The sequence below is a fragment of the Eupeodes corollae genome, chromosome 1 (genome assembly GCF_945859685.1).
Source record: "Eupeodes corollae chromosome 1, idEupCoro1.1, whole genome shotgun sequence".
In the NCBI taxonomy this organism is placed as follows: Eukaryota; Metazoa; Arthropoda; class Insecta; order Diptera; family Syrphidae; genus Eupeodes; species Eupeodes corollae.
Genome location: NC_079147.1, coordinates 228,010,463 through 228,022,882, shown reverse-complemented (window position 1 = coordinate 228,022,882; position 12,420 = coordinate 228,010,463). Strand labels below are relative to the sequence as shown.

General features: G+C 33.7%; 1 protein-coding gene across 2 annotated transcripts in view; it reads left to right on the top strand.

The window, feature by feature from the left end:
- Window positions 1–7,984, top strand: part of LOC129954145 (uncharacterized) — a 35,678-nt gene extending 27,694 nt beyond the window's left edge. For both annotated transcript variants that reach the window (XM_056067861.1, XM_056067860.1), the window contains exons 5-6: window positions 4,579–4,805; window positions 4,874–7,984. In XM_056067861.1, coding sequence (XP_055923836.1) covers window positions 4,579–4,805; window positions 4,874–7,510 — 2,864 coding nt within the window. In that variant the 3' untranslated portion in view covers window positions 7,511–7,984. The remainder of the gene's footprint in view (window positions 1–4,578; window positions 4,806–4,873) is intronic.
- The last annotated feature ends 4,436 nt before the right edge of the window (window positions 7,985–12,420 follow it).

Below are 12,420 nucleotides of genomic sequence, written 5' to 3'. Positions count from 1 at the left end.
GTCAAGGCAAGATAAGGCTCTCGAAACACAACATTCAAGATACTAGATGTTCAAAAACTAGCATAGAAAGAATTTTCAAAAGTGCGTGAAAAAGCCATAAGAGCTGAGGAAGAATACTCTCATGACCTTATTTGGAATTCAATTATAATTTATCCAGTTGACGATTCTTTTACACTTTCGAATTTCAGAAAGTAGTTAGCTTATAGCAAGCTTCAAACTACGATCAGAGGCTCATCATAAGTGCATGTGTTAGTTGTAAGTAAGATAATAATACAATTAAAGGCTAACACACGCAAAAAATACAAAACATAATTAACATTTAACTATTAAAGAACATAAAATAAAATGAGAACGTTAACGTTTTAAATTTAAATCTATCGATGAACAATTTAAGTTATATAAAATGCTCATTCCACTTAAAGCTTCATTCTTCCCATAGTTAGTTCTATGGAACTTCAGGAATGAAAACCTCCCAATTTCAGGGACAAATATGAAGGAGAAGGCTGAAAGATTTGCAATTGAAATGAGAGAAACTGATTTTGCTGCAAGTACAGGTTGGCTTGATAAATTCATAAAAGGAAGGTTCGACGTGACAACAATATACAATTTTTTTTTGTTTCAATTAGAAATAGCATTGTTCAAAAAACGCTATTTGGAGAGAGAGCCTCAATTAATCAAGAAGACTGCGAGCATTGGAAACAAAATGTTCTACTAAAACTAATCGAAGGTTACAGTAAAGATGACAACTTCAATGCCGACGAAACTAGACTTTCTTATAAATGCCTTCCAAATAAAACATTGGCTTTTAAGGGTGAGAAATTTCACGGTGGTAAAAACAAAAAAGAGCGGGTAACATGTATGATTGCAGCAAATATGGGTGGAAAAGAAAAACTTAAAATTCTTTCGATCGACAAAAGCAATAAGCCAGGATGTTTAGAAGGAGTAAAGTCTTTACCTGCAATGTACCGAGGAAACAAAAAGTCATGGATTGTAACTGACTTTTTGAAAACTGAAAAATCCTTTTTTTTGTTGACAACTAAAGTGCCCACAAATCACCAACGAACTTAAAGGTCTATTACGCTGGATTTGGCAATCTTTCTCATTGGGATGAAGAAGACGATTTAAGTTTGGCAGAGCTAAGAGAAATTCACGCAGACTTTAGTGTGCCCTTAAATGAGTTCAGAGAAATGCAAGAGGATTTTTTGCGTATACAAAATACAAAAGACATAATGTGCAGCCTTCCAAAATACCTACATTAACTTGGATAGTGAAATAATTGTTTGTGATAGGCAGTCTGATGAAGAAATTTTACTTAGGTTTGCATCTGATGAAGTGGAAGCCATTAGTGTCAATGAAGTTGATGCAGATACAGGTGAAGGTTGGGAATTAGCTCTTCTGAAGTCAAAATTATATAAGTAAGATGATTACTTAAGTCAAGAAAAATGTCCAAGGGAGGGTAATTCCTGATCTAGATTCTAGAACAAGAGTACTAATAGTGTCAGAAGAAAATACCAAATCGAGGATGCGATTTTTTGAGTTTTTAATACAGTTTGTTTCCTGTAAATCCATAACAAGGATTTTATCGAAAAAAGATATTGGTAATGAAGCGGGAAACGAAAACCGAATTAGAGGGATAGAGTGGAAGTCTAAAAATATAGTCTGCAACGCTAAGGGACCAAACTTATTGGATGTTTCTAACTCTTATGGTCTTCGAATTATCAATGGAACCAGCTGAGCGGATAAGGAAGGTGAATTTACTTTTCTCAATCAGGGTAGTTCGATAATTGATTACAGCCTTATTAGCGGTAATTGGAACGACCGAATAATTGAGTTCAAAGTTGAAAATGTGCTTTTCTCGGATCACTTTCCATTAGTTGTGACTTGTGGACTTTCGATGGCAACTGAGGACTCAAACCCTATGAGACTCATACCAAAACTTAGGTGGAACCAAAAAAATAGAGTTCAATACCAAAAAAATCTTAACACTTCCCTCCAAAGTTATCAGCAATATAACCTGAGTCAGTTAGAAGAGGTCATGACAGCATCATATCCGAGAACGTTTTGCAGTATTAGAAGAGCACACGATAGCTTTAGTGCCCTGGTTTGATCTAGAAAAAAAAATTATCATTTGGATGGTTAAGAGTTTATCGTCGCTCAAGCCATGAGCACTTTAAAAGACAATATCTTAAAGCAAACACCTTTTACAAGACCTTGTGTTTCCAAAAGAAAACAAAATACTTTGAGATAGAAGCTAGACGGTTATCAAATTGTTTGAACTCGAAGGACTTTTGGAAGTTGGTGAACAATTTGAATGTTAAACACGTTAAAATCCATCCCAAGTTGAGCCCTTGCTTTTGGCAGACCATTTTAAAAAATTGCTAAACCCAATTTATGAAGGAAACAACTTTCAATTTGTACATCTGGGTATTTATGATAAAATTTTGGACACAGATATAACCAACGAAGAAGTAGATGCAGCAATGAAAGAAATGAAGGATGGAAAAGCGGCAGGCTCCAATAGGTTACCAGCGGAATTTTTTAAGTATAGAACCGTTGAGTTAATAAGTAAGTTTACTGCAGCTTACAACGAGGTGTTGGAAACAGGTATGATTCCTCAAGAAACTAGGGAATCAATCATTTTTTCCGATCCACAAAAAAGGAAGCTAGTCTGTGATGTTGAACTATCGAGGAATATGTTTTTTAAATTCGTGTTATAAAATATTTACAGTTGTTTTGCAAACACGGCTCGATAAGTGCATTGAAGAAAATAAGCTGTTAAAAGAATCTTAGGCAGGCTTTAGATCCGGTTACTCAACAATCGATCATAACTTTGTTTTGAAAAGCATTGCGGATTCATTTATAAGAAGAAGGAAGAAGTTATATGCGTTTTTCGTGGATTTTAGGTTTAGTTTAGAACTATGAGTACAAGCTTATCCGCTCTATTTATCGAAGACTTACCTGCTGGTATCGAACACGCGGGAGAATTAATTAAAGCACTCTTGTTTTGCGGATAATATTGTGATTCTCGCATCATATTCAGAATCACTACAAAAATTTGGAACCTAATAGTAAACGTGGAAAAGTCCAATATCATGATTTTCAAAAACGGAGGATGTAGAAACTGCCTTAATGAAAAATGGAACGACAATGGTGAAAATATAGAGATTGTCAAAGAGTTCAAATACCTTGGAGTGATTTTGACAAAAAATATTGAATATGGAAACGCATATGAGAGAAAAGCCTACAAGTGCAAAAGCTACCATCAGCTCATCTTGGAGTAGGTGTTTCTCAAACAGAAATACCGCACACAGTATGAAGTACACTGTTTTTGAGGCAGTAGCAGAATCAATCTTATTCTATGCAGCTCAAGTGAGGGGACCGAAGCAATATGAAGATGTGGAAAAATTGTTACGGATCTTCCGGTTGCCAACGAATACGCCAAACTGTATAGTTATGTTGGACACTGGGCTGCAGCCACTCCTTAATTACCGGTTACCGATGATAGTGGCACTTCAAACTATTCGAGAGAGGTCGGGATGGTATGCATTATGGGTGAAACTTGCTAGATAGGGTGAGATGGACCTTAACATAGATAACTTTGATTTCAAACAATGCGAAAGTGCATGATATGTTATGAAAAAAATCCCTTAATGAAGCAACTGGGTCTCTACACAGAGCAATTTAAAGTCAACTCAATCACAATTTGGAGGCGAGGAATACATTGTAGATGAGATTTCGATGATGGTAAAGCTGCGTGGTAAACTGGTACCTCTTAACTTCATTCCACATAAGGAGGATTTACCAATATAATGCTTCTTATGTAATCTACAAGTAAGAGAAGATGTATGTCCAATTCTCAAAGACATCACGAGTAATGTTGTTGGAACGCGTTTTTTGAACAAAATGAAATTGAATCATTGTTGAACGAAGTCGACTGTATATGTACTGCAAACTGGCTCTTAATTATAGGGAGAGAATTGTTAATGAAAGTTTCTGAAGATAATATTTAATTTCAATAGTAAAGTATTCAAAAAAAAAAATGAAATCATGTTTATCATTTCATGTCGTTTATTTATAAATTATATTTCATAAAAAATAAGTTTCCAATGCATGTTTTGTCAACTAGGCAGACGGCAGATGCCATGTTTTTTTTGATTTTTGTAAACAAAGTAAATTATTTAAGACAAGCAATAAAAATCCATCTAGTCTAAAAAAAAATCTATATTCCAACCGAATATGAAAGCGATATTAGTTCTGAAAACTAAGTACATGTAAATAAATATTTATTATTTAAATTATATTCTTGACATTTATATTATTTTTATTTTGTTTTTTATATTTATTTTTATTTTTTGTTATAAGTTCGCTGAAAGGAAAAATATTTACTAATTGAATATTTTGCTTTATTCTCCTCTCTCTGCGCAACCGACCGTCGTTGGCCAACTGAATTGGTTCAAGCTATTCTTATGAAAGGCCACAGAACCCTGAAAAAAAGAAATATATATATTTAAGCATTTTAAGCATTTTTATTAGTTTGTTTTTAACAGCTTAATCATTTACAATTACTACAAATTTCAGATTGTTCAAAAAGTTTTTATGCCGTTCCATCCTTAAGAGCACATATCCAGAAAGAACATCCTTTGGCATTTTTAAAATTGAACTCTGATTCATATCACGAGCTAGCATGTCTTCATTGTAAGGAAACTTCTAATAGTAAAGAGGCCATGCGAATACATATCGCATTAGATCATCCGGATGAAGTTGGCTATTTGGTAGAAAGAAAACTAAGAAACAAATCATGCAATGTAAGAGTTAAATATTTTGTATATTAATTTCTTTTTGTTTATTTTTCTGTTTTGTTTTCTTTAAATAGGACGCTGTTGAAAATCTGAATGTAATCAATATAAGTTTGCCAATTCCACCAGCTGATGTATATCAGGCTGTATTTAAAGAGGATGATGATGTTCCGAATTCTACAAACACTAAGGATCAATCTTTAGTGGAGAAGGCAACACCTTCAAAGATCGCTAAACAAGATACAGCTGAGATAACAATTGTTGAAGAGAAATGTATCACTCTGCCTAGTAAAAATGTATCGACCAGGACATTGACAGACGAAGAAACAAGCCTTAGACCACTGCTTGAAATTCTCACCGAAAATACTGGTGCTCCCACAGCTACTCTATACCGTTGTCCTGAATGTGTAGCTTCATTTTTACATTATGAACTTTGGCAAAAGCATATCGCAACACGTCATAAAATCTTTCATACAGCCTCCTGCCCTTATTGTCCTAAGCAGTTCCCACTTGAATTGGCAGCTCTTCATTTTGAAAGCCATCGACGTCACGAATATATATGCTTTCACTGTGTGACAAGTTTTTGTTCGAGAGAAAAAATATGCGAGCATTTTGCCTCATTTCACTCAGAATTTAGGGCAACGATTGAAAGAAAAATTGCATATGGCGATGTATCGTTCTCCATTTTCAAGGAAAAAGATGTTTCATTAGGCGCCATTGATTGGTTACCATTGTTCCGTAAGTTATCCGATGCTTTGCGGCAGCAGTTAGCAACAAAGCTCCAGCAAAACCAACACAAAGAGTGGTTGAAAGCTTTATCTGCTTCATCTCTAACAGACCTTGAGTATCTTGAAATTCCAAAGTACATTATGAATGGACTACCACGGTTCAAGTGTCTCATAAGATCCTGTCCCTTTGTTGGTTTAGACGAGAATAACTTAGATGCACATGTGACTATGCATGCACTTCCCGACAAGTACAAATGCTCACACTGCTCCATTAACCAAAATAATCCAACTTGGGAAACTATTAAAAACCACAAACTGCTGCACAAGCAAGAAGTATTTATATGCTGTGTGTGCAAATTTTATCATCATTCTTCATCTGGTATTTCGAAACACATCGTACAATTTCACAATTTTAGAGATGTTCCTGTGATAGGCATGTGGAGAGATGAAACGAAGTACAAAATCTCCTTAACAATATTTTTGACCGAAAGGAAAATGACCTTTACAACTACAGATGCTTGTTTTTGCTGTCTCAAAGTACAGAAACACAAATTGGTGTATCACTTAAAAAAAGAACACAAAGTATCACTTTGTCCGAAGTGTGTTACATGCGATGCAATTATATTAACAGCTTTGGATGCAGAAGCTCATTCCCAACAGCATCAGTCAAAGCCATTCAAATTGAAGTTTGAAATATTGACACCGTTTTTGTACAAATCGGTTGTAACGTCAATTTCGCCCTTAACTTTCGAAACACGATTGATAAAAGAAAAACGTCCATCTGAAGATTTTCCAGGAACATCCTCCAAAAAAGCAAAACCAAATGGAGACATTCCTGTCAAAATAAAGGAAGAAGTTGTTATTAAAGAGGAGTTAGAGGAAGTTGTGAATGAAACGCCGGCACAACCTGTTTCTATAAAATGTGTGAACTTATCAAACCTCATGGAAAACCAAACAAAATTAAATCAAACAAGTGTTATGCCTGTGCAGCCACTTCCATCGCCTGCAGTCGGAAATTTCCAAGAATCTGTTGCGCAGTGTTATATACCAAATTACAGTATAATGCCAAACAATACAGGAATGTTTTTGCCGCATTTATCACCAGGAATCCCGATGATTTCGACTCCACAAGTAATCCAATTCGACACCCAAACTTCCACGAATTTAATGACGCCGCAAAATGTACAACATTCAATAATTGATCAACAACAATCTGCTTTGGATCAGTCGTCTCTTCTTCTTCCCGAACTTGCTCCAATATGCGGTAATTGCAGCTTCGAATGCTCTGATTTCGCGAGTTTAAAAAGGCATTTTTCAACTGTGCATGCTAACGAACGGTTTTTATTCCGATTAAGTCGAAGAGTTGAATGTGGGCATTGTTTTTTCCAGTGCAGCTTACAATCTATGTCAACACACCATCAAGCTATGCATCCAGATAGGCCACGTTTATGTCGCAGCATAATTGATCCTAATCGTTGCGGTGTTTGCCATGAGATTTTTACCAATACTCAGAGCAATAATATTCAGTTGCCTATTTGTGCATGCCCGAGGCGGCAAAGAATTCTTGCAGATTGCTTGGACTTAAGTACTTTTCGATTAATACAAAATTTCGGACATAATTACTTACAATATAAATGTGATATTTGCAACATGTCTTTCAGCCAGGAACAAATTTGTAGGCAGCACATAGTTCAAGCTCACAAAAAAGCTATTTACCCAAAATTGTCGTGCCAAGAAATGATGTTTGTTTGTTTCTCATGTAACGAAACCAATCCATTGATTACCAAAATAATTGAACACATACATCAAGTTCATTTGAGTAACTTAGGAGAAACATCTATCGATATGATATCATCTATTTATAGGAAAATAAAAATAATTTATCCCAAGGGTCTTACAATATATGCTGGAGACCTGAAGAGTACCCGGCAATGTCATGATGTAGAAATGTTTAAGCACACTTTACAAAACTCTGATAAAATTTAATTTTCCCTTGTTCTTTTCTTAAAAGCTACTATGGCTTTATTAATAATTAATAATCTAGTTTTTACTTGAAGTAATGATGTTTGTTTAAAACTTTTAATTAAATATTATATTAAGGCATTGTGTACTTTATTTGTATGTCTAACATTGATATACTATTAGGTAGTTTGTGTAAAAGAAAAAAATAATATAGTTTTAGTTTGTTTAGAGCTGATAAGTCCTAGTTTAAGTGCTTAAAGAATTATCAGATGTTAATATGATACTAATTTTTAAAAAAGCTTTAAAAACAATAATATAATTATTGTTACAAAAATATTGTTATTTATTCTTATCATTTATTTGAATATAAAAAAAAGTAATTGTTTATCAACACAATTATTGTAAATTTTTTGATAATAATGAAACTTAAGTATTATTTTTGTTTATTAAGGATCTATTTACTTAACTTAAAATAAAAATATTATTAATTTTTCTAAAGATGGAGTTCAGAAGTTTAAAAACTTATTAAGTTTTCATTGAGCCCTACGGTAAAGCAGTTTTCATTATCAACAATATTTTTTATTTATATACAAAACTTATAAGCAGTTTTCCATAAGATTTCCATCATTGTGGCAGAATTTTGAGAGAGAACATTTATCTTCAATACTGTTGGGCAAATTACATAATCTAATTTTTCTTTCTTCCAAAGCAAATGCAAATCATACACAATGGGGAAGTAATATCAACAATGACGAGGGAAATCCGATGATTTGAAGTTTTGCAAATAATAGATAATCAGAAACTATTGGACCATTCTTTTTCACTTAGTCAACAACATAAAACCGTGCGATATTTAATTTTCAAACCTTATTCAAGCGATTGTTTAAGTTCCAATGATGTTGGATGTCTGGAGAACAAGTGTGTATCCAAAGCAATAATTTAAATATTTAATTTCTCATTGGTGATTATAAAAACGTACATCTGATATTTTTGCAGTAACCCAAATTCCATTTAAGGAACTTCACACTTGCTGTATAGATATGCCAAATGTTTATTTATTTGAGTGTTATTATGTTGTAGGTGTTTATTTTGTTTTATAAAAAATGTATCAATTGTATTTTTCAAAAAAATAACCGAATTCTAGCATTAATATTTTGTATAAGATTAAATAAGTTTGAAAAATGTGAAGAAGCTTCGGAGCTCCATGCTTTGAATGTGCAAATCAAAAAAAAGGAAAATCGAAATCCTGCAACTTCAAACAACTTCTCAACATAGCTTTTTTTTTAAAAGAATAATTAGTTTTTTTTTTGTTTTATGATTTCAAATTCTGTGAATTTTATATGGTTATTGTTTTAGTTTTATGAGAAGTTTTCTCTATTTAAGTTTTACTACTAGCCAATCGAAATTGAGTCATTAGATGTTTCTCTAAAGGATATCCAGCATCTCCCAAAATAAAAGTGTTCTCATCCAATTCATTTAACATTTCCTTATAGGTATTCACTTAAATTGTAAAGGAATGAATCTTGATTAGCATCCGAATATCTGGAATCTACGAAACGCACATTCATTTTGTAGTCACAAACCTGTCGATGATAAATGTTATTTTATAAAAATACTAAAGATGGGATATACTCCAGGAAATCTGGTTTTCTGGTAAAAATTAATTTTTGATAAATTCATCTCATCATTTGTCATACGAGCCTTAATCTACTGTGGACAGATACGTTCTTCTACTACGTCTAGCACTTCTATTAACACTACCGAACCTGTTGGCTGAGCAAGGCCTAAATTAAAATCATTACCACAGCACTTTTGGTAACTTCCTTCTGCCATGAAACGTAGGGCAGTGCAGAGTTTGAGAATTGGCGGGATTGCGGAGGAACGCTGTGGTTGTTTCAAATGATCTTTGATTTCATCTAGCACATAAACAAATGCGTCTTTGTTGAGTCTAAAATTACTTATACATAAATCTGAAACAAAACGAAGACATTAAAATCAACACTCATCAAAGAATTTGTTTGTAAATAATACTTTTTGTTTGGAACTTCCAATTGATTAGAGTGATCTCGAATATTTTTTCTCATCAGCGCAACATTCAGGGGATTTTCTTTTTCCGAATTTCCAAGAAACACCATTTCCTATTATTTTGTCTTTTTATAAAATTTTGCACTGAATTCAAAATTTTGAAATTCCCACGTATTTTACTTTACGCAGCTGATTTTGACGTATTTGGTCTACTCAAGACTCAACTGAAAAAAGTTGTCTCCCATAATAGGATTTTTGTTGCAGTTGTCGTCAAATTGAGTTGTCTTGATTACAAATCAACTAAGGGCGATTTTGTTCACTATTGCTTAACTTGAAGCAAACTCTCAAGTTGACAAACTTGAGAGTTGACTTTAAGTCGAGAGTTAAAACAAAAGTTAAGAATCTATTTTGTTCACTATTTTTTTCATAACTCTCGAGTTTGAAAAGCAAAAGTTGGCCAACTTTTAGTTTTGAAAATATCCTTGGGATATTTGTGACAGTCAATACAAATTATGTCAGTTTTTAATTTGAAAAGCAAACGAGCTGTTGATGTTTTGATTTTAAAATTAATAAAAAAAAAATAATAAACATGAATATCAAGGAAACGACAAAAAGAATGTATAAAGTGCTTTATACTCCCGAAGAGGAGGATTGGTTAGTTAAAAATGCTCTTTTATACAAATCAGTGATAGAAAATAAAAAGACAGACAAGGTAACCAATCGTGATAAAGAAAAGGCATGGGAGAAAATAACACGTTGATTCCATGTTGCACCGCCAGGATGTGTAACTACCCGATGAGATATTTTGTATGTTCATATCGTACTATGTATCTCTTTATTTTTTTAAAGGAACGAAATCTAAAATCTCTTCGCGAAAAGTATATTAAAATAAAGCAAACGTTAAGAGATCGAGCATTTTGTTTCTCAAGAGATGCAAAAAAGACAGGCGGTGGACCACCCAAAAAAGAACCACCACCATTAAGCGAAGCTATGCAAGAATTAGCCAACAAATCGGCATTGGAATACGCTTGCCATAAAATCACTGCACCTACCGATCAAACGGAATATATTTCTTTGGAGGATATAATTGTGGACGATGTTACCTTTTGTCTCAATTCGGAAGATGAGAATTAGAATGTGATCGTAGTCGATGCTTCGGATAAAAGTAATAAAACACTTTTGACCGGCGAGGCCACTTTTAACTGCCAAGTCGGAGATTCAAAAACGACCAAAAACCAAAATGCAGAGTCGCCATTGTCAGTTAAAGGTCCAGAAGGTGATGAATCTTGGGAGAGGGTGAATCCCTCAAAATTAAAGAAGACGATAAAAGCGTTGTTGCAATGCCGTGGACGAAAAATGGACAGAGGTGAAATTTAAAGTAAGTTATCGGAAGAGAAGCAAAAACATGCCGAAAGTAAGTACAATATGGAAATGGAAATTTTAGAGGGGGAAAAAAAACGCTATCAATTTGAGCATGAAAAGGCTGCGTTAGATCACAAACGAGCAAAAATTGAATGCGAAAAGGCTGAATATGACCGAGAACGTTCTGCCATTTGCAGACGTTTTTCATCTTCGCTGCTTGAAGATGAATATGCCGAATTTTCCCAAAAATAATTTCTTCGATACATTTTTGTTAATTTTTTTTTTAATATATAAAACAAAAGTTTTCTTCTTAACTTCTACTTTTTCGGGAAGTTAAGAAAATCAAAAGTTTTGTAAACTCTCGAGTTTAAAACCGAAAGTTATAAACGTCAACTTTGAGTGAACAAAACCGAATTGTCAAGTTGACAATAAAAATCCCCAAGTTATGTTCAACTTCTAGTGAACAAAATCGCCCTAAGTTAAGTTGAATGGACACTCGCTAAAAATGAAGTCGCTTCTGTGATTGATTTATCAAATTTATCTTTTGCAAACAAACATAATTTGTCTATATTGCATGACATTTTATATTCCGCCATTGACCTAATACCTAGTACGTCTGAGAGCGCAATTGAATCCGCTGTCATGAATCCTACTTCTACTACCTACCCTTCGAAATACGCTTTACAAAATTTGGTACCTTATGCTGTACGAATACATGAAATGACAGATTGAATAAAATAAAAAAACATTGAATCGTCATTCTTTCTCACCAACAGCCCCTGGAATGCCGGTTCCGAAATCGATACAATCGTTTTTATGAACAATTAGTTTTTCAAGTGTCATGAATTTGAAATTCAGAACTTTAATTCACCAACCTGGCCCTTATTATGAAATACGAAACGAACGGCAGAAAAAAACGAAACTCATGGCGTAGAGTGACTATGAGAAACGAAAACGGAATCAAGAAAAATGTTGCCAGCCAAAAATGTAAAGTGGTATTTTTTTAAACGCAACTAACTTCACACCTATTTACAAATGTCAAAATGTGAATGTTGAAAAAGTTTTAAGTTTAAATTTGATTTGCATTCGGTTCGGTAAAATGTTTTTTCATTGCGATTACTTTTTTGAAAGCGAAGATGAATCTGAATCCGAAGGAGAAATGCGTGTAACAAGGGCACTCTTAAGAATTTCATCCGACCCAATGAGCCTTTCAAGTTCCACGTAAGTAAATGAAAATCCTTTTGTTTATGCTGTATTTAAGTAAATTCCTAAAATATTTTCAAGGTTCGAGCAACTTTTTCACTATTCTCAATGTTTTCAAGTTGTGGTTGAGGGTTTTCGATTAAAGTAATAAAGTAATCTTGATTATTAGCATTTTCCATCAATACATTAACACTGGTGCCTCTGTTGTTTTTTCTGGAGGATCACACGCAAGATTGTTGGCTTTGGATTTAGCTCGTCGGCAAATAATTGTTAGCAACATTTGCATTACTTCCCATGAAAGCTACCATCAAGTCTATTTGTTTAGCATTTTTTGTAGGCCTAAA